General features: G+C 36.8%; 2 protein-coding genes across 8 annotated transcripts; one reads left to right on the forward strand and one right to left on the reverse strand.

Moving 5' to 3' along the window:
• Positions 1–144: 144 nt before the first annotated feature.
• On the forward strand, positions 145–21,750 carry LOC131168455 (uncharacterized). 7 transcript variants are annotated; one of them, XM_058127890.1, is made up of 7 exons: positions 145–383; positions 506–622; positions 13,908–13,997; positions 14,120–14,349; positions 18,185–18,232; positions 18,858–19,043; positions 21,365–21,750. In XM_058127890.1, the coding sequence occupies exons 1-6, from the start codon at positions 296–298 to the stop codon at positions 19,032–19,034; spliced, it is 750 nt and encodes a 249-aa protein (XP_057983873.1). In that variant the 5' UTR covers positions 145–295; the 3' UTR covers positions 19,035–19,043; positions 21,365–21,750. The 7 variants fall into 7 exon arrangements, with proteins under 7 accessions (XP_057983873.1, XP_057983870.1, XP_057983871.1 ...); XM_058127887.1 differs by having other exon boundaries at positions 163–383; positions 18,840–19,043; positions 21,382–21,750; XM_058127888.1 differs by having other exon boundaries at positions 163–383; positions 21,382–21,750.
• On the reverse strand, positions 19,584–23,314 carry LOC131168454 (high affinity nitrate transporter 2.7). The gene is made up of 2 exons (XM_058127883.1): positions 22,107–23,314; positions 19,584–20,217 (listed from the first exon to the last, which is right to left on the reverse strand). Exons 1-2 carry the CDS (start codon positions 23,237–23,239, stop codon positions 19,971–19,973), a joined length of 1,380 nt encoding a protein of 459 aa, XP_057983866.1. The 5' UTR covers positions 23,240–23,314; the 3' UTR covers positions 19,584–19,970.
• Positions 23,315–25,734: the final 2,420 nt, after the last annotated feature.

Raw genomic sequence — 25,734 nt, forward strand, 5'->3', positions numbered from 1 at the left:
TTTATGATTCTACACAATAATTATATGTTATATAATTTGAGTTAAATATTAACTAGGGTTTACATTATTTTATTATTTTTTAAGAAGTCATCTTGTGTTATATAAATTTCAAATAAATAATAATATTTTTTATTACAAACAAATGTCTTCCAAACAAAAAAAAAAAATAATGGGAAAAAAAAGGAGCGCACGCCAACTAGTTACACTCGAAGGAAACTTCGGCTTCGCACTGTTCATTCTCCTGTCTGGAGCTACCAATCAGGCGGGGGGATTTCTGCTATGAAGCAGTACATCAATGGCCTTCGCACTAAGATTACTACGGCCGGTTAGAGCTTCTCTCTCTGTGACCGCCGCTCCTCTCTTCCCTCTTCCACGAAGCCTGTGTAGGTCCTTTTCTTCGTTATTTTTCTTTCATTCTATACTTCATTTCGTCAAATAATCTTTTATGATGAGTTGATTGGAAAATCCGGTGTTCAACTCACAAAATTGATATAATACTTTGCAGTTCGTGGACAATCGAACCCTCTACAAACATGGATTAGGGGTCTTGAACCTGTTCTACAGAACCGCGTCTCAAATATTCAATGTAAATTAAACACACAGGGAATCTGCATTTCCCCAGGCAAGTTATTTCATTTTTGTTTCAAATATTTTACAGTTTTTTTGTTAGATTATCACATTACCTAAAAGCTTAAGCTATTAGGTTTGGCCCAACAATGTATATCAAGCTTTAACATTTCTTTTTAGATTCAGTCTTATACCGTGCTTGTTTACTTATTCCATGTGTAATCATATGAGTTGCAAGTTGCAGTTGTTATTTAATATGTTGTAATTTCATAATTTTTTTTTTTCCTATAGTGAAGGGTTAAAAAGTAACTCTGCGTATAATGCACTTAATGTCTTAATTTTTTCACAAGCCCAGGTAAAGAAGGAGGGTTGCGTTAGGTAATTGACAGCTTGTAATGACCCGACCCTTTATACGGACCCAGATTGCTATAACACATACAAAATACCTGTACCTAATAAACATATATAAACAACCCGCCCTAAACAGGGACATACGGGTGTATCTCATATATAACTGTAACTCAAATGTTGCGAAAAAATATAAACATCCATGGGATTCTATTAGACATATATCAGAGTTTTAACTGTATCTTTAATACATAAGATCTATACTTAAAACATAAACTGTATTACATCCCCAAAAGAAACTAATCAGGCTAACAACCCAGTACTAGTACAAAAACTTAATCCTATCAATCAGATTCTAAACTCCAAAGTCTCGCTAGAAGACTAGAATCGATGCCTTGAAGGATCTGAAACAAAGATTGTAAGATTGGGGTGAGACACTTCTTAGTAAGGTGGAAGATATTACAATAGCACGTGATTACATGAGTTTATTTTAGTTAAAACAATTGCGCAATTTCACATTCATATTACTGCACCATATGAGATATACAAATATAATTCAGCATCATTACAAGCGAGAGTTCCCGAGGTTAAGGTAGGGTACATGCCCATACACTGTACGATCCCTCCACACGGTACTCAATCCTGTGACCTTACCCATTTTAGTTTTATATCATGTATATGAATATTTAGAGCAATGACCAGCTTTGAAATGTCATAATATGCCTATTTACCCTGTGGCACGGGTTGTGCACTGATAACTCTGACGTGCTCTGTTTGTGTAGGCACTGTCAAGCATCTATTATATAGTTTGACTGCCCCACCTGGTCCATTATTTCACCAATGGTCCCAATACTCCTGTAAGTTGACTATCTCTGTACCCACACTGATTCACATGTGTGGTTGCATTGTGTTTTACTAGCAACGGAACCGCGCCTTTAGAAACTGGAGTATCTTTCAACTCCGTTAATCTGAAGTATCTTTCAGCTCGTTTAGTAACAAGCTGTGGTTTCATTTATCATATATACAATTTACAATGAAAACATAATAATCTGTGTATTTCCAGTATTTTCAAAATCTCATTAATGAACTAAACAAGCATTCTTTCTTTTTTTCAAACTGAGGTATCAATCGGCACACGTACTCTCGGTTTACCCCTTTTCACATATAAAGTTCGGTATTTGATCAACACTTGTTTTCCACAGTTTCGGATAGTATAATGGAACCTTAGTTCCTATAGTTCATAACTGTATATACCAATGCATTATAAGTCCATTTAACAGCATATATCATGTTCGTTCGTCAAAAACCGCTTTAAGGAGTAATCAGTTCAAAAAGTCATTCAAATGAAAAATGAGGTTCAAGCATCTCCTACTAGTAGTTTAAAGCAACTAGGTAAATTTTTAAAACGTTTGGAGATCATATGGAAAAATCCCTAAATTTACCAAAATTGTAAAAATAATTAAACCGACACTCTTACCCTGTAGAATTTTGCAAACGAACAGTCATAATCTACATAATAGTATAGACTACAATTTTACCGGTTTACTTTTCAAAATAAATTGATGTAAACAAATCCCGTTATCTTAAACTTGAAACCGAAATACGAACGAATCGATCTAAAACAACAACTCGGGGTCCCCAAAACCTAAAAACCGAAGAACAATATTTCAATATAATTTCCTATACTACTGATCTACCGAACCGAAACCGAATTCAGACCCTTACCTCGATTTTAGGGAAAATCCCGAAATTCCACAAACGAAGATCCGTTCCATAATAAATGTAGAGATTCTCCTCCTGATCCACGTGGTAACAACGGATCGTGGATTCCGGCAACGGAAGGCGTGAAATCCTAGAGAGAGAGAGGGTTGGTTCGAGTTCTAGAGAGAGAGAGAGAGAGAGAATGAGAGTTTATAAAATAAAACCCAATTTAGCCTTTAATTAATCAAAATAAATATCTCCTCCAAGATATTTATATATAAATATCTCAAAATATCTCATTTCAAAATATCTTCTCCAAAATATCTCCTCCAAAATATCTCTTTATTTATTTATTTTTTGGGTCGGGTTACTATAATCTCCCCTCCTTATAAGAATTTCGTCCCTGAAATTCTCCAACCGATACCAAGCATACTCTACCTTATGTCGGACACCTACAAAAGAGTCGGCAATCACCCACAAAGCAGCTTCGGCCCGAATTTATTATCTACCCTCACTTATGGAGGAGGAATACCGTGGTTACAATGTGATGCTTCGGAAGATTACACACACACACACACACAAAAAACTCTCCCAAAGACCGTACCACCTATACTACCATACATAACTACGTACCATCAGAAAATAACTGCAGGTACTTTTTGCGTATCTCTGATTCTAACTCCCATAAAGCTTCCTCCACTGCATGGTTACGCCATAATACATTCACTAGCGGTATTTTCCTAGTCCGTAATTGCTGAACTTTCTGCTCCTCATATGATAAAGCATCATTGATCTCTCAAGGTTCGTAACTTAGCACGTGCGAAGGATCCGACACGTACTTTCTCAACACTGAGATGTGAAACACGTCATGGACTCTAGATAGTGTTGGAGGTAACGCCACTTGATAAGCAACCAAACTTATCCTTTCCAGGATTTCAAAAGGCCCGATATACTGAGAACTTAGCTTCCCCTTCTTCCCGAACCTCATCACCCATTTCATTAGAGTGATCTTTAGAAACACCATATCACCTACCTCGAACTCCAGCTCTCGTCGACGAGTATCAACATAACTCTTTTGCCAACTCTGAGCTATCCTGATTTTTTCCCTAATCAATTCGACCTCTTGCAAAGGCTTGCTGAATCAGTTATGAACCTAGTATCTGTCGCTCACCTACCTGATCTTGGTACAACGGAGATCGACACCGATGACCATACAATGCCTCGTAAGGTGCCATCTCTATATTGGCCTGATAACTGTTGTTATACGCGAATTTGACAAGCGGTTGATTCCGTATCCACCTATCACCGAAATCCAATACACAAGCCTGCAACATGTCCTTTAGCGTCTGAATAGTCCTCTCAGATTGTCCATCCGTCTGCTGGTGAAAAGATACAAATGTGAGCTACGATCCCGTGGCATCCTGTAGACTCTTCCAGAAACGCGATGTAAAACGTGGATCTCGGTCTGAAACAATAGAAATAGGGACACCATAAAGTCGTACAATCTCCTGCACATACAATTTTACCTTGCCTATTCAAAGAATAGCTGACTTTTATTGGAATGAAATGTGCAGTCTTTGTCAGCCGATCAACTATGACCCATATAGCATTTTGACCATGCACCGCCGCAGGTAATCCCGTCACAAAGTCCATCGAGATGTGCTCCCACTTCCACTTGGGAATGTCAAGTGGCTGAAGTGGTCCTGTTGGCCTCTGGTGCTCTGTCTTAACCTGCTGACATGTCAGACACTACTCTACGAAACGGGAAATCTCTCTTTTCATGCTTGACAACCAAAAAATTCCCTCAGGTTCTGATACATCTTCGTACGGTCAGGATGTATGGTGTAGAGCGAACGGTGTGCCTCCTCCAGAATCACCCGTTTAATCCCGACGTCATCTGGTACACATACCCTGCTATAAAATCTCAAAATCCCATCACCGGAGATACTGAAATTCGGCTTTAACCCACTCCGAACTCCTTCCATAACCTCAACAAGTTTTGGATCCTCTTTCTGAGTTGTTCAAATCTTTTCCTATAAGGTCGACTGTATTACCAAGCTAGCAAGAACAACCTGGTGATTTCCTTCCATTACTTCCAAGCCCAACCTTTCCAAGTCCATACAAATCTGGTGCTGAACTTCCATTGCAGAGATCGACGCATCCACAGACTTCCGACTCAAAGCATCAGCTACCACATTTGCTTAACTCGGGTGATAGCTAATGATACAATCGTAGTCCTTTTTCAATTCTAACCATCTACGCTGTCTCATGTTCAGCTCTTTTTGGGTGAAAATGTACTTTAGACTTTTATGATCGGTAAAAATCTCGCACCTTTTGCTATACAAATAATGTCTCTAGATTTTCAATGCAAACATTACTGCAGCTAGTTCCATATCATGTGTCGGGTAGTTCTTCTCGTACTTTTTAAGTTGGCGAGAAACATAAACAACCACCCTTCACTGCTGCATTAGAACACAGTTGAGACCTTTCTTAGAGGCGTCACTGTAAATAACAAATCCACCATCCCCAGACGGAATGGTAAGAACTAGAGCCATAATTAGTTGCCGTTTCAGCTCTTGGAAACTAAGCTCGCACTCGTTAGTCCAATCATACCTCATGTTCTTCCTCATGAGTCACGTCAAAGGACCCGATAAAATGGAGAATCCCTCTACGAACCGACCATAGTAACCTGCAAGACCCAGAAAGTTTTTGACCTCTTGAACATTCTTCTATTTCGCCCAGTTCACTATTGCCTCTATGTTACTCAGATCCACCGAGACTCCTTCTTTGGACACTACATGCCCTAGAAATGCAATCTGTTCCAGTCAGAACTTGCATTTCTTTAGTTTAGCAAATAACTTATTCTCCGTAAGCATTTGCAGTACTTGTTTCAAATGAACTTCATGCTTTGCAGCGCTCCTAGAATACACTAGGATGTCATCAATAAATACCACGACGAACTGGTCTAAGTATTCGTGAAAGACCTCGTTCATTAGATCCATAAATTCTGCAGGTGCATTAGTCAAATCGAAAGGCTAACCATAAATTCATAATGGCCGTACCGAGTTCAGAAGACCTTCTTTGGAACATCCTCCGCTTTCACCTTTAGCTGGTGATACCCAGATCGTAGATCAATTTTGGAGAAGATCTGCGTGCCCTGTAGCTGGTCAAACAGATCATTGATCCTGGGTAACGGGTATTTGTTCTTTATCGTTACCTTGTTAAGTTCCCTGTAGTCAATGCATATTCTCATCGATCTGTCTTTCTTCTTCACAAATAGCACAAATGCTCCCCAAGGAGAAACACTTGGTCGAATGTACCCCTTGTCCAGCAGCTCTTGAAGTTGTTCCTTCAACTCCCTCAATTCTGCTGGAGCCATGCGATACGGAGCTTTCGATATTGGTGCCGTACCAGGATCCAACTCTATACCAAATTCCACCTCACGATCTGGAGGTAATCCCGGCAAGTCTTCTGAGAACACATCTGGGAACTTGCACACAACAGGAATCTCTTCCAGTTCACATTCCCCTGTCGGCGTGTCTTTCACAAATGCCAGATACCCTTGGCATCCCTCCAAAAGTAATCTCCTAACCTGCAAAGTTGAGAGAATTTGTGGCGTGGAGCGCACACACGACCCTAAGAATTTGAATTCCTGCTTTCCCAGAGGTCTAAACACCACTTCTCTCCTGTGGCAATTGATATTGGCATAACTGGTAGACAACTAGTCCATACCCAGAATGATACCGAAGTCATGCATATCAAACATAATAAGACTAACTGGTAGTACTCTCTCTTGAATTTCTACTGGAAAGTCACGAATTACCCTACTACATATGACTACCGACCCTGAAGGTGTAGTCACCACTAGTTTATAATCTAACTGTTGAGTCTCAATGCCACATAGTTTAACAAATCCTCAGGAGATAAAGGAATGGGTTGCCCTCGAGTCGAATAGTATAACAGTTTTATTGGAAAACATGTAAATATTACCTGTTACCACATCTCCAGTGTTTTCAGCATCCCCTGGAGTCCAGGAGTACACCCTAACCTAGGCATTAGCCCCTTGCTGTCCACCTCATGGCGCCTGCGCACCAACTCTGAAAGGCTGCTGTGGAGCTCCACTGTACTTCGGCGAGTTGCAATCCCTCGCTTGATGATCCATTTTTCCACATTGTAAGCAAGCTCCTATGGCCTTCCAACACTGCCCTATGTGAGGCTTCCCACACATAGAACAACCAGTAGTGAACGTGGTATTCTGAGAAGCACCACTATGGTTCTTCTTCTTCGAGTTTCCCTACCTCGGACCATAGAAAGAACTGGGAGGTGCTAGCCTCTTATTCGAAGCCTGAACCACAAGGTCCTCCTGCAGACTCTTCTCTGCAACGGTGGCTTTGTCCACCAAAGCGGCAAAGTCTTGCATTTGCTAGATGGCTGTCTGCTTCTGTATCTCCTTCCTCAGACCCCTATGAAATTGACATGCCTTCATCGCCTCATTGGGGATCATGAATGGAGCAAATCGGGAGAGTTCCTGAAATCTGGCAGCGCACTGTTGAACTGTCAGCTGCCACTGTGCCAAACTCATGAACTCCTCCATCTTTGCATTCCTAACCGTGGCTGGGAAGTACCGTCCAAAGAACAACTCTCTGAAATGTGCCCGCGATATCGCTCACTCAAACTAATAGTCTTGTGTTTCCAATTCTACCTTCCCATTCTAACTCAAATTCCGCCCCTCCACTCAGAAATAGAACCGTCAATAGATTGCCGTGGTTTTCTAAACCCTTCGAAAGATCTAGAAAATCACAGAAGTCTGTCAATGTATTCATGTCTCCAAGTATAATAAGCAAAACTCAAGGTCTTATCCATGTCCTATACTCTGGTATATTCTAGACTACAGAAACTAGCAAATCCTAAGTTCTGCACATAGGCAATATGAATCAAATCACACCTCCAACTGTTTAAGGCTCTGATACCAACTGTAACGACCCATCCCTTTATAAGGACCCAGATTGCTACCACACATACAAAATACTTGTACCTGATAAACATACATAAACAACCTGCCCTAAACAGGGACATATGGGTGTATCTCATACATAACTGTAATTCAAATGTTGCAAAAAAACATAGACATCCATAGGGATTCTATTAGACATATACCAGAGTTCTAATTGTATCTTTAATACAAAGGATCCATACTTAAAACATAAACTGTATTACATCCCCAAAAGAAACTAACCAGGCTAACAATCAAGTACTAGTACAAAAACTTAATCCTATCAATTAGATTCTAAGCTCCAAAGTCTCACTAGAAGACTAGGATTGATGCCTTAAGGACTTGAAATAAAAGTTGTAAGATTGGGGTGAGACACTTCTCAGTAAGGTGGAAGATATTACAACAGCACGTGATTACATGAATTTATTCCAGTTAAAACAGTTGCACAATTCCACATTCATATTACTACACCATAGAAGATATACAAATATAATTCAACATCGTTACAAGCGAGAGTTCTCGAGATTAGGGTAGGGTACAGACCCATACACTGTACGAACCCTCCACACAGTACTCAATCCTGTGACCTTACCCATTTTAGTTTTTAAATCATGTATATGAATATTTAGAACAACAACCAGCTTTGAAATGTCATAATATGCCTATTTACCCTGTGGCACGGGTTGTGCATTGATAACTCTGACATGCCCTGTTTGTGCAAGCACTGTCAAGCATCTATTATATAGTCCGACTGCCCCACTTGGTCCATTATTTCACCAGTGGTCCCAATACTCCTGCAAGCCAACTATCTCTGTACCCACACTGATTCACATGTGTGGTTGCACTGTACTTTACTAGCAATGGAACTGCGCCTTTAGAAACTGGAGTATCTTTCAACTCCTTTAATCTGAAGTATTTTTCAATTTTTTTTAGTAATAAGCTGTGGTCTCATTTATCATATGTACAATTTACAATGAAAACATAATAATCTGTGCATTTCCAGTATTTTCACAATCTCAGTAATGAACTAAATGAGCATTCTTTCTTTCTTTCAAACTGAGGTATCAATTGACTCACGTACTCTTAGTTTACCCCTTTTCACATATAAAGCTCGGTATTTAACCGACACCTGTTTTCCACAGTTTCAGATAGTATAATGGAACTTTAGTTCCTATAGTTCATAACTGTATATACCAATGCATTATAAGTCCATTTAACAGCATATATCACGTTCGTTTCGTCAAAAACCGCTTTAAGGAGTAATCGGTTCAAAAAGTCATTTAAATGAAAAATAAGGGTTCAAACATCTCCTACTAGTAGTTTAAAGCAACTAGGTAAGTTTTTAAAACGTTTGGAGATCATATGCAAAATTCCCTAAATTTACCAAAACCGTAAAAATAATTAAACCGACACTTTTACCCAGTAGAATTTACGAACAGTCATAATGTACATAATATATAGACTACAGTTTTACTGGTATACTTTTCAAAATAAACTGATATAAACAAATCCCCTTACCTTAAACTTGAAACCGAAATACGAACGAATCGATCCAAAACAATAACTTGGGGTCTCCAAAACCTAAAAACCGAAGAACAATACTTCAATATAATTTCCTATACTACTGATCTACTGAACTGAAACCGAATTCAGACCCTTACCTCGATTTTAGGGAAAATCTCAAAATTCCACAAATAAAGATCTGTTCCACAATAAACGTAGAGATTCTTCTCCTGATCCATGTGGTAACAACGGATCGTGGATTCCAACAACGAACAGCGCGAAATCCTAGGGAGAGAGAGAGAGAGGGTTGGTTCGAGTTCTAGAGAGAGAGAGAGAAAAAAAAAATGAGAGAGAGAGAGGGAATGAGAGTTTATAAAATAAAACCTAATTTAGCCTTTAAGTAATCAAAATAAATATCTCCTCCAAGATATTTATATATAAATATCTCATTTCGAAATATCTTCTCCAAAATATCTCCTCCAAAATATCTCTTTATTTATTTATTTATTTTTTTGGGTCGGGTTACTACACAGCTAGTTAGCGTAAAATTTATCAAATCACTATGATATGAATCCTTATCGAATATTTGTTGGGGCGTATCCTACGAGCGACGCATTACACTTGTACCACTCAGGTGTAGCAAAAAGTGGGTGGGGCTAGGTTAGGTTGTCGCCTTGAAGCGACGCACCATGTTGGCGCTCAGGTACGATTTCAAACATGCGAGGGTTCCTACATCATTCTAGACATATGCAGGTAAAGAAATTAGTTCAGGAAACTAGGATTAGATTAGCAACTTGGAACATATGGACACTTACAAGTAAAAACGTGGAAATTGTGGATACAATGATTAGAAGATGAATTAATATAATTTGCCTTTAAGAAACTAAGTGGGTGGGGGAGAAAACTAGAGAAATTGATAATTAGGATTTAAACTTTGGTACACTGTGAAAGAAAAACAGAAGAATGAAGTAGAAATTATTGTAAACAAAAACTTAAAAGATAGTATTGTTGATGTAAACAGAGTAGGGGATAGAATTATAAAAACATGATGGTATTAGGCCAAGAGATAATAAATATCATTAGTACTTATGCTCCTCAAGTAGGCTTAGCAAAAAATCTTAAGAGACAATTTTAGGAAGATATGGATAGTATTATACAAGGCATACTAGTGTCTGAGAAAAAATTATAAGAGGAGATCTGAATGGACACGTTGGAAGAGATAATAAAAGTTATGAGAGGATACATAGAGGATATGGATATGGATATGGAGAGAAAAATGAGCCTGGGGAGATGATCTTAGACTTCACTATGTCAAATGATTTTAGTATAATGAATACTTGTTTTAAGAAGAGAGAAGAACGCTTAATAACCTTTAAAAGTAGACAAAATAGAAATCAAATAGATTTTTTTTTTAACTAAGAGGGTAGATCGTTTATCATGCAAGGATTGTAAAATTATTCTAGGTGAAAGCCTAACCACACAACATAGAGACTTAGTGTTAGATATATGTATTAAAAAATGGAAGAAAAATGATAAAATAAACCAGTGTAAGAGAACTAAGTGGTGGAACCTAAAAGGAGAAAATATAATAAAATTTAAAGATAAAATGGTCAAAGATGGGGATTGGACTATAGAGGATGGGATAGATACAAATACTCTTTGGAGTATATTAGCTAGCTCTATTAAAAAGACAGCAAAAGAGATTTTAGATGAATCAAGGGAAAGATTCTTGAATAGCAAAGAAAGTTGGTGGTAGGATAAAGATGTCCAAAAAGCAGTAAAGACAAAAAGAATTTGGTATAAAACGTTGCAAAAATGTAGAAATATGGATAACTTTGAAAATATAAGGAGATGAGAAAAGATGCAAAAAAGGTCATTAGTGAACTTAAATACAGATCATTTAATAGTTTGTATGATAGGTTAGATACAAAAGAAGGAGAAAGAGATATATTTAAACTTGCTAAAGCTAGAGAAATGAAGAGTAAGGACTTAGGAAATGTAAAATGTATAAAAAGTGAGGATGATATTGTCTTGGTTAAGGACGAAGATATTAAAAAAAGTTGATGAAGTTACTTTGGTAAGTTGTTTAATGAAAATCAAATAGAAGACTTAAAATTAGATTTGAAAAATGAGGAAAAAACTAAAAATATGAGATTTATTCGCAAAATTAGAGTTAATAAAGTTAAGTTTGCACTAAAAAAAGATGAAAAATGGGAAAGCTATAGGACTAGATAAAATCCCAATTGAAGTTTGGAAATTATATGGTTAGCTAATTTATTTAATACAACTATAAAAACTAAGAAATTGCGAGATGAATGGAGGAAAAAATACTTTAATACCTATATATAAAAATAAAGGAGATATTCAAAATTGTAATGACTATCGTGGAATTAAACTTATGAGTCATATGATGAAATTATGGGAAAGGGTAGTTGAATAAAGATTAAGGTTAGAAATGAAGGTCTCAAAAAATCAATTCGGTTTTATGCCTGAGAGATCTACCACAAAAGTTATATATCTTATAAGAAGATTAATGGAAAATTTTAGGGAAAAGAAGAGGGACTTGCATATGGTATTTATTGATTTAGTGAAAACATATGATAGGATACTTAGGGAGGTTCTATGGCGGGTTTTAGAAAAAATGGGTATATGTAGTAAGTATACTGATGTCATTGAGGATGTGTACGATGGAGTAATGACTAGTGTAAGGATTCTAGATGGAGAAACTAGAGAATTTTCAATCACCATAGGTGTACATGAAGAATCTGCTTTGAGCCCTTATCTTTTTTACTTTAGTGATAGATCGACTGACTAAAAATATTCAAAATGAGATTCCATGGCGTATGTTATTTGCAAATGATATTGTATTAATTGATGAAACAAGGGGTGGAGTAAAAGCTGAATTAAAATTATAGAGAGAAGCTTTGGAATCTAGAGATTTTAGGATAAGTAGAAATAAAACATAATATGAAATATAATTTCAGTAATAGCAGGGGGAATATTGGAGACAAAGTTAAATTTGATGATGTAGAAATAAATAAAACTTGTAGATTTTGATACCTTGAATCTATTATGTAAGTTGAAGGAGAAATTGAAGATAATGTAATGCATAGAGTTAAAACAGGTTGGGTAAAATGGAGAAGTACTTCAAGTGTGCTTTGTGATCATAGAATACTCTTAGCATTAAAAAGAAAGTTTTATAGGACGACTATAAAACCAGCTATGCTATATGGATCAGAATGTTGGGCGACGAAGAAACAAAATATCCAAAAAGTAAAAGTTGACGAGATGAGAATGCTTAGATGAATGAGTGATATAATACTAAAAGATAAATTAAGGAATGAACATATTCATGGTAAGTTAGGTGTAGCTTCTATAGAAGATAAGATAAGGGAAATACGACTCAAATGGTATGGACACTTGCAACCATGGTCTTAAATTTCCATGAAACTGTCGAAATTTCCGTCACCTTCGAAATCGAAATGGCAGTCAATTTCCGTCTTGCATAATTTCCGTCGAAATCTCAACGAATCATCCGAAATTTATCGAAACCTCGAAATTTTAGCGAAATTTGTTGAAATTTATCGAAACCTCGAGAGTGAAGTGATATTTCTCTTTTAATTTATTTTATTGAAACAAAAGGTTATCACAAGTGCTTTTGAAATTGTATGAAAAAATAAACTTATAGTAATATTTTATTTAACCATTCATGTCTAAATTATCAATATTTGTATAATAAATAATATTTAAATGATTTATGAATTCCATTTGCATTAACTGAATATGTTTGATGTACATTATCTTACAAACATGTTTGATACACATACTATTTTATAACTTTTTCATCTCATACAAAATATAGATGTATTTAATTTGTAATATATTAGTCTTAGAACTTATATTTTTATGTTTGTTAACCATTTCTAAAGTTTAGCAAAGAATTCCATGCTTTACTACTAGTTTTTGTTATTTTTTCAAATTGAAATTGAAATTGACACCGAAATCGAAATTTCCGTACTTTTGGAGTTTCGAAATTTGAGTCGAAATCGAAATTAAAGACCTTGCTTGCAACGTAGGTCACATAGTGCGTCAGTGAGGAAGAGTGAGTTAGTTACTATAGGGGGCAATAGAAGGGATAGGGGTAGATTTAAAATGACTTAGAAGGAGATAATGAGTAAATATTTAATAGCCCCGAATTTGTCAAAAGAAATGGTCCATGATTGCATAAATTGGCGAAAAAATATTTATATAGCCGACCCCACCCAGTGGGACTTAAGGTTTGGTTTTGTTGTTGTCGTCGTTGTTGAAGGGTTTAAAAGTATCTGCAAAAGTTTGGATTGTCTGCATTTACAATTCTCTGTATATCTCTCAAAATCAAATTAATGTCTTATTTAAAATATTTGGTTAGTTTTCTCATCTTTAAGCCCTAAATTTTAGGCTTTTTATTAACTTATTTTAAAATACATGCCTTTCTCAATGCTCATTATGATCTAATAAGTTGAAGAAGCGTAGGGCCTGTTCATTTTCCATTTCCAATTTTCTACTTAGGAAACAGAAAAATTGTTGCATTGTTTTTCAATTTTTATACATTTCTAGGAAACTTGGTAAGCATAATTTATTAAAAAGAATTTTTAATTGTTTTATAAATGTTGGTAAGCTTGAAAATAAGGTGTGGCTTTTGTAGTTCTTCAAAAAATTGGAAATGAAAAATGAAAACTGGTTTCTACGATTAAACAGAATCGAATCTTTTTTTTCCCATTTTGTTAACAAATAGTGATTTTGGTTCTTCTTTCAGGAAGTATATTAAGAATGGGGAGTCTTATTTGTGCATCAGTTGTAATTGGATCAATCAATGTTCGGCCACGTGTTGCACACGCTATGGATGGTGAGATTGACAACTTGATTGCCAGCAATTATTCTAGATTTCATTATCAGTTGCGTGTCCTGACAACATCAGCGTATTCCAAGCACAAAGTTGTAATTAAACTCTGAATTTTAATAATTTAGGTCTTGATATTTTGGTGGATGATCATAATGAAAAAATGCTGGGCACTTCAAACCTGGAAGAAGATCAGTGTGCATTTTCGGCATTCATAAAGAAATTTTGGCTGCCTGTTGTTTTCTTGGTAACAGTGTTGATGAATTGGGATCATCCTATTGTTCTTGCAGCTAAAGTTATTCTAATTCTCCTTGGTACAAAGCCAAGTCCTTTGTCAGTTTACATTTTTGTTGAACAGGTGAGGTACACTGTGACTTCTTTGAGTTGCATTAAAATTATGAGTGAGGATAGACCACTATCACATATGCAACATTGGTAGAAATTGTAAACAACACCACAATACATTTCTTAGTTACAATCTGTGATTACTTTATTTGATTGACAGGTGTAAAACTAAAATACAAGTTATATGAGCTGTTTTACTTTTAAAAGCACTGTGCAAACTTGTCATCATCATTGTCATTGTTGTCTTCATCTTCGTCGTTGTCATCATCATCATTTTTCCTTTTGTACCACTGTTATGTGTATCATCACTGATTGCTCTAGTACACTAAAGAGGTGTGATCTGTATAATGTTAGATGATGTGGATCATAAAACATTTCACTGGAACAGAGATCAATTGTTTTCCCTGGCCAATCATTAAAGTAGTTTAGAACATCAAAAGACCAATAACTAATTTCACACATGTTAGAATCATGTATCAGATGCTTTTGATAAATTGCAACGAGAGCAACTCTACTAAGCTCTACAAAAGCTTGCTCACAATGATGTCTTTTTTTGTTAGTACTCTTATTTATGTAACTTCAATCTGAGTAAAGTCATTCCATATAAAATGCTCTTGTTGGTCTTTGTCTGAATTGACCAAAACGTCTTGGTAGTGCCTCTAGTTTCCTTCTTAGGCATTCATTTCTTATCTTTTTATGATTGCCACTTGTAAACCTCCAGGTTTTGACTGATATATTCATTTCTTATCTATCTAGTTATGCTCACTAGTCGTCAATCTCAATGTCCTCATGATGCTTGTACACTTTTTTCTTATGTGTTGATTCTTGACCTATTAAATTTTACAAAAAATGTAAGTAGCCTTATAGGTTATAACATATCATAATGAAGTTAAAAACTTTAGTTCAACCTTATTTTTACGTAAAAATGATGATAGAAAATACAGGCAGATGAGTTGTGGCCCAATGGTAAGTGTGATGCCCAACAACATTGGAGGCCACAAATTCTAATCCTATAACAGTCTCCCAAAAATGCTTGGATAAGGCTCTACATCATGGTTATGTCAAATCCTTGATGTGGGATGTGGCTGTCATGTGCACTGGCCACTGGGTGATATGTTTCTTTTATATTTGTTTTTAGGCAAATAAGGTTAGAATGGTAAAGAATAAAGTATGGGTTGTAAAATTTTAACACTATTTTCAATAAATAGTTCCGGAAGTGGGAAGTGGGAATTGGGAATTTGGTGTGGGAACTCAAGCTGCTCTTTCAGAAATGCAAAAATCCTTTCAAGTAAGGGATACCTTACGAGAAAGGAGAATTGGAATGAGAGAAGTGGGTGTTGTAGAACTCATAGAGATTGTAGAAGAAGGGAGAAAGAAGGGAGGTGATTGGAAGTAGATAAGTAGGGATAAGAAGGTAAAAAGAGAGATGAAGAAGAAAAGAGGGATTTTTAGAGGAGAATGTGATCAGGAAAAAGGGATGGAATGGCAAAGGGTGATGGATACTTAGGAGAAGTTGCATTTTTTGATAACATAATCATGCGTTTGACGTTGAAGAGATCTTTGCAATGAGAACCCCATCCCCTATTTATACTAATTTCCCAAGAGTGCTAACCCATTACAGGCTCTATAAAGATAAGAACAAATCAAATTTAAATGAAGAATAAAGATAAAATCTAGCTAAATTGATAAAGATAAAATCTATCTAATTCAGTCCTAAGCTCCCAAGGAGTGGCGTGAATGGCACTTGGCCCCCAGTGTTTTCCTGATAAAGAACAAGATGGTTGAACCCAAATGGATCACTATGATCATGAACAATGGTTCAGCATTCTTTGGAATGCCATGGTGTGCATGACATTTGCCCTCCTATGTTTGTTTGATAAGGAATTAGGTGTCCAAACCCAAACATATCTTGAGGTTCGACCAGATTCTTTGGGATGCAATGGTGTGCATGACCTTAGCCCCCCAATATCTTCTTGATGGCTGAATTCATTATGGATAAAGCAGCCTATCTGTGGCATGTCTTCCAAGCCCATGGGGTGGATAGGGTGATGTTGAAGGGCTACTTGATCTTTGGTGTAGGGAGGTGCTGGGTACAGCCCATTTGTGGTATGATTATTATCCACTCGTAATGGCTTCCATGCATTGGCCATGATCTTCAGCCAATGCTGCCCTTGGGTATGGCCAAAAAATGTCCTCCGGCCGCTTCAATATCCTGGTATCGCCTGCAGGATGCACCATCTCCAAATATGCTAGTTGCTTGGTGTCCCTTAGGATTCAATTCGACAAGCATCAAATGAACTTGAATTTAAGTTAGACCGATGAAGAAGGGCCGCCAAGTAGATGCTGGTATCATCTCGAGGTTGTTGGGCAAGTATTGCAGCATGTCTCAAATCTAGACAAACTGTAGCGGTTGCCTTTAGGTATTTTTGTTGAATCACCGAAAGTAAACATACTTTTCTGCATATTTCATCCAAAATCTCATTGAGATCTTCAAATCCTCAGCCATTGGCATTGCGGCCATTAACTCTTAAGAGGTGTTAGAAGTCGAGTAAAAGTTTTCTTCAGCTATATCAAGAATTTTTGCCAAATTAGCATTGGTTAGTTTGATTGGTGTTGGCAACATAATGTCTCCATTGATGATCTTTTCACAGCACCTGTGGCAATTGGCACATGAAGGGCCCCATCAGCTGTGCCAATTTATTGTTCCCAATAAAGTTCCCAAAGTGGGAATTGGGAATTTGGTGTGGAAGTGGTGTGTGAACTCAAGCCGCGCATTCAGAAAAGGGTTCCTACCAAGTAAGGGATGTCCTTACAAGATAGGGCCAAAGATGGTGAGGATTGTAGAAAAATATAAATCATAGAATGGGGGAGAATGGAGGGAGGTATCGGAAATATATTCGAAGGGATAAGAAGGGAAAGAGAGAGATAGAGAGGTAAAAATAGAAATTTAAAGAAGGTGATAGAAAAAATGGATAAAATGGTGTAGAGCCATGGATAATTAAAAGGAGCTAAATTTTTGATAGCATAATCATGTGCTTGATGTTGAAGAGATCTTTACAAATGAGACCCCCCTTCCCTGTTTATACTTATTTCCCAGGAGTCCTAACTCCGTAGTCCTAATCCTTTAGAGATTTGTAAAGATAAAAACAAATCAAATTAAAAATGAAGATAAGGATAATATCTAGCTAAATAGGTAGAGATAAAATCTATCTAATCCACTACTAAGCACCAAAGGAATCTGGGATTTTCTCAACAAATCTAATCCTTATCCCTTATAATTGAAATCTCAAGATTTTTTCAAAATTAGTGATGATCCTAGTTGATTCTGCAGCCAAATCTCTTTAACAGTATCCCAACTGATTTTCTTCACTCCAACACCTGGGTGATGACTTGATCAATGTCTGGCTCCTCCTGGCTGGATGATCCCACTTGTCTCGGCCTAGGCCAATTGTTTGACCTTCATCATCTGTTAATCAAGTAATGTTTTACTTAGGATGCTTGGCCACTTAGGTCATGTACCATGTGGCCAATCATATTGATTATACGTCATCTTCTCAGTAGGTACACATAGATGGCGTAAAGCCATAAACAACACGGACAACTTGTGAAGGCAACGACCATCTGGTTTTTTTATGAATGTGAACCAGAGGGCTGGGTCCTCTTTCTCAGAATTGCATAATTACATCTTTGTCAAGAGAGATTGTGTAGAATCATTTAAAACACATGTTCCATGCCTATCTTTAACATTGAAATGGGTTACTTTTATTTTGTTCACGAATGCATTAATGAGGAAAACATTGTTGGCTTGTTAAATTTTGATGCTGACTTGACTTTTCTTAATATTGCAGTTTCGCAGTCAAGCCATGCTTCAAGATCCTCTATTGCACAAGTTCAAAGTAATTTTCCCAGTGCTCTGTTTTATTTTTCTTTGTATCTGCTGCAGTACATCCGTAATTAAGATTTCATTAAAAATTTAAAATTGTGTCTAAGTGTCAATTGATATTGCTGAACTTATTAAATTTTGATTAAAAAATGATACTTCTATTGCACAAAAAAGGGAGGTATGACTTTATTAGTTATCATTCTGTAGTGACCATACGGATTTTAAATTACCTTCTCCATTTCCTTCTTGCTTATTGGCAGCAATCTCTCAGGGACACTTGTGTGTCTACTGCCTGTGTGCTGTCATAAATGATTCATTTAGGTGATTTTTGGATCAGTTTAATGCTTTTAGGATCGTAGAAAGAATTGTGATGGTCAAGAAATGATCAGGTTTCGGAGAGAATAGGCAGACCATTTATTAGGTCAAGTTTTGTTCCAAGAACTAGTTGGACATACGAGAAAAGTTTGTTTGTGCACATGCTGTCTACTTTTGGTTGTTGCCACTGATTAAGTTTTATAGGTCTAGAGAATCTGCAATTTTTTTGAGTTCACTGGATTAAGTTCTGCAGCATTTGGTTAATTTCTGTACCATATGCTGAAATTGATTTACATACTATTTAGAATTTTCTTTCTCTGCAGTCATTACACGCCAAAAAAGTTGAAGTTGAAGACTATAAGGTTCTCTGCCTAGCTAGAATTGAATTGAGAGATCAGAAGTTCACTTTGATTGGAATTCTGGGCAGTTGGTGGGTTTTGCCTCCATCTCCACTTCAGGGAGCATTTTCTGCTCTGAGCAAAGCTCTGAAGAATTATTGAGAAACCAAGGTAACCCAACTGTAGTGAAAATTTGGTGCTAATCTCAGTTGTAGTTGCCATGCTCCCTCAAACTCTCTCTCTGGTTGAAGAATACATAGTGATTTTTGTGTTAGTCTTCAGGCTAGTTAGCTAGAGGCTTGTTTTTGTTCTCTCTTTCCTCTTTTTTTTTTTTTTTGTATCAATTTAAAATAAAAAAAATATTTTCTGCTGAATATCTTACTAGGACAGAAATATGTGCTAACATGTTCGATTCAGTCCAGCAAATTATTTTTGAGCAATTTGTATCAGAGACCTCACATTTTATGAAATAATGATTTATCTGGGACCATGAGTCCACAATAAATGAATTAGTTAAACCTAGATCATTTCTTTTCATTGCTCTTTTAAGTTGATTGAAAATTTTCTTGCAGAACTGGTTGCTTTTATCAAGAGTGCTGCATTGTTAATCAATTCTTGTTAGCATTCCAGCTGTGCCTCCTTGCTTGATCTGCTGATCTTTAATACTATGCATCATAAATGATGCATCAACCTGTTCCTATCATATTGTTATGGGTAAACAATTGAATTTACTATAATGCACATTGAGGATGGTGCTTTAGGTTCCAAAAGTACATGATTATGAAAACAATTTTAGAGAGCTGGATACAAAAACTTAACTGCGGATAGGCCAGTCTTCCCTCGACTCAAATCTTATTCTAGGCATACATTGCCTTTCATTTTCAAATTTGGCTTCTGCAAGAACCTTAATTTTTATTTTTCATTTTTCCGCTCCCTTCAGCCAGGTAAAATTTCTGCAAGATTCTATTTCTTATTATAGCAACCATATTTCTTTAATTCTGACTGTGTACTGTTGTCGGTCACATAAGCTCTCTTAAGTGACTCAGTGGATCTTAGGCATGGAAGGAAAATAATGGACATATCTTCCATTTTAGGATCTCAACCAAGGAGGTGGTAATCTTCTTCTCTGATTGTATTTGAATCCCAAGAAGGTCCGCAGAACATGCCACCCGATTGTGGGAAGTACATGGTGGTGAGGGAAAGGGTGCAGACAATCATCATAAGACCCATGAGAGATATTCCTGTCTGTGTTGAGTATCTAGAGCCTGAAAATAGAAGAAACTGGGTAATAACTGCCCCCATAGTCCCGCCACTCCCTGTCATGCCTGATATTACTCCAAGTGACCTAGTATTGTTGCCCACATGGAAAAAAAAAAGGAGAACTTCAGTCAAATATTATCAGGCTAAAAGAAAAAACATAACATGAAGTGCACAACAAGAAAGAATGAAATAAAAGAGAGAAGCATTAACCAAGATCTAATAGTTGTACTTTCTTCAGATTTTATTTGTGAAAAAGGGCATAATTTTTACATAATCTAATTATAGGATAAAAGGGGTGTCCCCGAGCCATAAGGCTCCTTGGTTTGCATGGATAGGGGCATGTCGTCAGAGTGTATTTAGCCTTACCCTTGCTTTTATGTAGAGAGGTTGTTTCCTTGTACTTGAACAGTTGAACCTGTGACCAACTGGTTAGAAAGGAGCGGCCTTATTGTTGATCCAAGGCCTGCCCTCTATTTAAGTATAGAATATTTAATTATTGTAGAAAAATAGTACTTGGGATTTGCTAGGACAATAAAAGGGGGTAGATATGATAGTGCCAGAAATAATCCTAATGTTTTTCTTTGCTTTTACTCCAATTGACTCTCACTTTAGTCTTTGGCTGCAGCTTGCAGGCATGGGTCCTTTTCTGTAGATGTAGTTTTGTACTTGTTACCAAGTATGCTTCAAAGCATTCTCATTTCTTTTGCAGTCCGGTAATAGTTGATTATGCCATCTAACATGGTTCAATCTGCCTTTGTCCATTCCCCTTCACCTACCTGATCTGAACTTTTATGTGAAGCATTTCATTGGTTTCTCTGATATTTTCTAGTTTGCTTCAAATCAAACTTACACTTAACTTGAGATATTTGTCATGATTTTGTGTGTGAAGGAGAAAATAAAATATACAGTGAATCAATAAACACAAATTTGACTTTACATACCATTAGCTATTTATTTTACTTAATTATTGATAATATTTTAAAAAATATTTTTTCTTAGTAGTATCTGATAGCGACAAAATACAATAAAAAATTGATTCCCTTCATATTTTCTTTTCCTTTTATTTTTCTTAAACGAAATCCTTGTTCTAAACTAAGTTAAGAAAAAAAAAGTTTCACATGACATGCTTTAGTCTAATTTTATTCTAAAATTTACTGTTTTATGTTATAATTTATGAGTTGATTAATTCTGCCTACTTATCCTTGAAAAAAAAAAAATACAAAACTAAACAGAGATTTTCCTTGTAAAGAAAAACGTTTGCCAGACAGAATCATCACACCAGTGGACTGCAAATCTGAAGCAGGGCATGAATTGCTGATGTATTTGCATTCTGAAATCATCCCCAGCTATGGTATGATAATATATATATATATATATATATATAAAATTCGGTTCGTTTGATTGCGTTGCATCGCCCCTTTCAATACAAAAAAGAAAAGAAAAGAAAAGGGATTTATCTACTTGGTTTCATTATTTGATGCATTTTATGTTGATCAAATTGTTTGTAAATTAATCAAATTCTTGTATTAAGGCCTATTTATCTCCTTTCAATCTACTTGCCATTGTGTGTAATATATTTTTATATAATTTTAGTAGTTTAATTTTTTTATATGTTTAATGTTGATTCGTATCACTCAGTAATAGTTTAAGTTTTTTAATTTCAATTTAATTTAAGTTAAAATATCTTATGAATTTGCTACGTGTGTTTGTTATAGGTGCTTTTAAGTTTCTTATAGCTATGTGTCTGGAACATATATTTTTGAATTTATATTAATTTTGATAAAATTTATTATATTATGAAACTTTTAGGAAAACATTTTTGGTGTACAAACAATACTTTAAATTAAATTAGATTTTTTCCGTCATTAAATTCTAGTTAAACGACCAAACAATGCCTATAATAAGAAATAGTAAGCATTTTAATTAAACACCTAGTAGGAAATAATATTATGAAGAGGAGTCTCAAAGTCTCACCTCTTGGAGACGAAGGGAACCACACCAAAGGTAAGCCCACCGGCAGCCTGAACAAACACAGAGAAGCAACACATCACCGCAATGGAACCCCACAGCGAGTTGACTCGCCCCAGCAGCACACAGAGCAAACCTGCAACCGTCTGCACCCCCCACAGGCTCCACAATCTCCCCCTCATCCCATACCTCCGCCCCATCCTGTCTGAGACTACTCCTCCCATCGGCCTCGTCACCAAGTTTGCCACCCCAAAACACGCCGCCCCCACCCCTGCCATCTCTAAATTCAGCCCGAACCTCTCATAGAAATACTCTGCTATAATGTTATCAGTAGTCAGCTCAACCCCAAAAGAGAATCCGTAACTTAACCCCAATACCCACCCTCTGTAGTTCTTCATCCCCTGCAGTAGAACTCCCAACGTGCTCTCTTTTTTCTTCTGAGAGCGTTTGTAGTTGCCGTCGGGCAAGTCCTGCCCAATGGCTAATACTGCTATTGCCATCCCGGCCTGAAATAAGGCTGGGATGAAGAAGGAGCTGCGCCATGCATTGGAGGGGGGGATGAGAGAGAAGTTGAGCAGGACAGAGTAGATGATAGGCATCATTAGCTGTGCGGCCCCGGCGCCCGCGTTGGCCCACCCGGAAGCAACGCCGTTGGCGAGGCCGACGATGTTGGGGGAAAACATGGAGCTCATCCAGAACTGGTTGGCGACAAAGTTGGCGAGGGAGAAGCCGATGAGGAAGCGCAGGATGATGAAGGAGAGAGGGGAAGCAACGAAGGACATGCAGAGGACTGCAGGAGCGGTGAGGAGGGAGAGGGTGGCAGAGGCAACGCGGGGGCCGGCGATGTCGCAGATGGGCCCCATTGTGAGGCGGGAGAGGATGGAGCCGACGAAGGAGGCGATGTTGGCGGTGGATACGTCGGAATCGGAGAGGTGGAGGTCGGTGCGGATGAGGGCGAGGAGAGGGGGGATGGAGAAGGTGGAGAAGAAGCAGGAGAAGAGGGAGAGCCAGGCGAGGTGGAAGGCGCGCATGTGGGGCGGAGCGAACGAGAGGGGCCGGAAGGCTGTGGCTTTGTGGTCGGAATCGACCGGAAGAGAGAAGGGAGTTCGTTTTGCGGAGTGATGAGTTGATGCTTCCATGGTTTCCCCGGCGAGGTTGGAGAGGGAAGCTGATGACCATCTACGAGAAGGGAGAATTTATTGGAGGGAAAAGTTATTGCTGTAACTACTGCGTTTCAATGTTAACGTGCATTTTTCCAGTTAGTGTGCGGGGCACGTGCTGGACCAAGTCAAATTTGTCGTGACTAGGTAGCTCAGTTAGGCTTGGCAGTAATTATAAATCAGTCAAATTTTGGGGCTCTTTATTAATTCGGGAAAGTACTTTAGGATTTTCGAAAATTCTAGTATTCTTAACGACTTTGCAAATGAGGCCGTTTGGTTCGAGTGAATAGCTAATTATTGAAATAAAATAAAATATAATTTAAATTTAAAAAATCAAGGGCGTCGATTAATTTTTGTACACCCCTAATTATTTCATTCAACGTATAATAAGAAAAAGGAATAGTCATCTTCATGATGAAATTTGATTATTCTTTATTATGAACTCATAAAATGTTTCATTGTTTGCTTTATATAATGACAACATAATTTTTAATACAATTAATTGTAACTAACCTATTAAAATTAATGTTTTTCTCAGAACAAATGTAACCTAAGTTTAAGTGGTTATTTTGGATGACTCTTAAAATAAATTTTATTTGTATTCGAGATGCATGCTTGTAAAGATGTCGAAAAGACTAATGACATTGATAATATAGACTCGTGAGCCTCAGTCATGATGCTTAGACTTTTATTACACTTTGAAGTGTTTTTAGATAGTGTTTGAAAGTATGAATTTCAAAATTTGAATTCAAATTTGTATGGTTTTGGATGAAATTCAATATATTTTTATACAATATTTTATTTAAATCTATTCAAATTTCAATGTAAGGTATGAAATCCAAACTCCCGTGTAAACCTGTATTTGAAAGTATAGATTTTCAGTTTTGGGTTTGGATATGGACAAATTTGGATAAAATTTAATATAAATTTATATACATTCTATCCAAATTATTAAAAATCAAATATAAAACCTCACCCAAACAGAGCTTAATAGTGCCATCCCACGTGTATTTGTCGTTGTCAAATTATGCTTTTGTTGGGGGAAGAGTTAAATTTTAAGTCAATTTAGTAAGCTAAAATTCCGATTCAAATATCCTCATTTGAAAATGCTTATTGCACCCAAAATTAAGCAACCGAAATCTTGTGGCTTACAAACTTTTGTTGGAGAGAAATTTGGGTTTCATCAGAATCAAGATTCTTATTTAAGGGAAAGAAAACAAAATAAATAAAATAAAATTTGCGTTATATCTTTCTACATAAGTACTACTAAAAATAACTTTGTAATATGGTTAAAAGTAAAAATTAAATATTAATTAAATGCTTTCTTGATAAGAAAGCATTTAAATTTAAGGGTGTTTTTTTATTTTATTTTTTTCTCCTATTATTTTTTAAAGTTTTAAACATGTCTCGGAGAATACACTTGATCTATCCGTGAGACCGTATTTGATCGGAATAGGTTACTCGAAAAAATGAGGTGACAAAATTAGCCAGACTAGTGTAAAAGCTTTATCATAAATTAAATTTACACTGAATTAGGCTAAATTTGATGAGAGCACAAATTTGTTTGCATCCAAACAGTGTCTACGTCCATTTTGTTTTTTCTCTCCTTATAAATTTGACTTGGTGCTCATAAATAGGCAGTTGAAAAGACCAAAATGCCCCTCAAATTATTGGGCCAACCTCTCTCGCTTAGTTGGGTGTCCCTTCTGCTCACTTTTGTTGGGACGTGGCGCAGTTGCTAGGGCGCCAAAGCCCACCTGGTAGTGAGTCATAAGTGTGGGAGACGCAAGCGCTTAGCATAAATCGGCAGTTGAAGAGACCAAAATGCCCCTCAAATTATTGGGCCAGCCTCTCTCGCTTGGTTGGGTGTCCCTTTTGCTCACTTTTGTTGGGCAGGTGGGGCAGTTGCTAGTAGAGGTGAGCATAATTTGGGTTTTACCGAATTAACCGATCGACTTCGATCGATTTAGTTCGGTTTCAGATTTAAATAATTTTGGGCATTTGGTTTTCGATTCGGGTATGAAGAATCTTTAATTCAATTAATTGAATTACTCAAATATAAATTTGTAATATTAATATATGATAATAATATATGTTAAATCTAAATGTTTAATAATTTTTACTTAAGGGTTCCTAGTGCCCACTTCCTAAATCCCTCTTCGGCTGCTGCTCTTCCCACTTCCCAGTTCCCGTTCCGAATCCCTCTTTGACTCTTCCCAGTCTTCAACTGAATCGACTCTTCCTTCTTCCCGATTGGCCTCTTTCCTTCCCTCTTCGAGTGATTGTGTCTTTGGCTCTTGCTCGCAACCTCGTAAACTTCGGCTCTAGCTCAGTTCTTAGATCTGCTGGTTCATTTCTTTGTTGTTCTTGGAACTGATTTGTCTGATCCTGTGTTGGTGGTGTCCGCTATGATATTGTGACTTGTGAGTATGAAGGATTTGTTCTTATTTAGGGCCTTGTTTTGATTTGATTTC

The sequence above is a fragment of the Malania oleifera genome, chromosome 11, assembly GCF_029873635.1.
Source record: "Malania oleifera isolate guangnan ecotype guangnan chromosome 11, ASM2987363v1, whole genome shotgun sequence".
NCBI lineage: Eukaryota > Viridiplantae > Streptophyta > Magnoliopsida > Santalales > Ximeniaceae > Malania > Malania oleifera.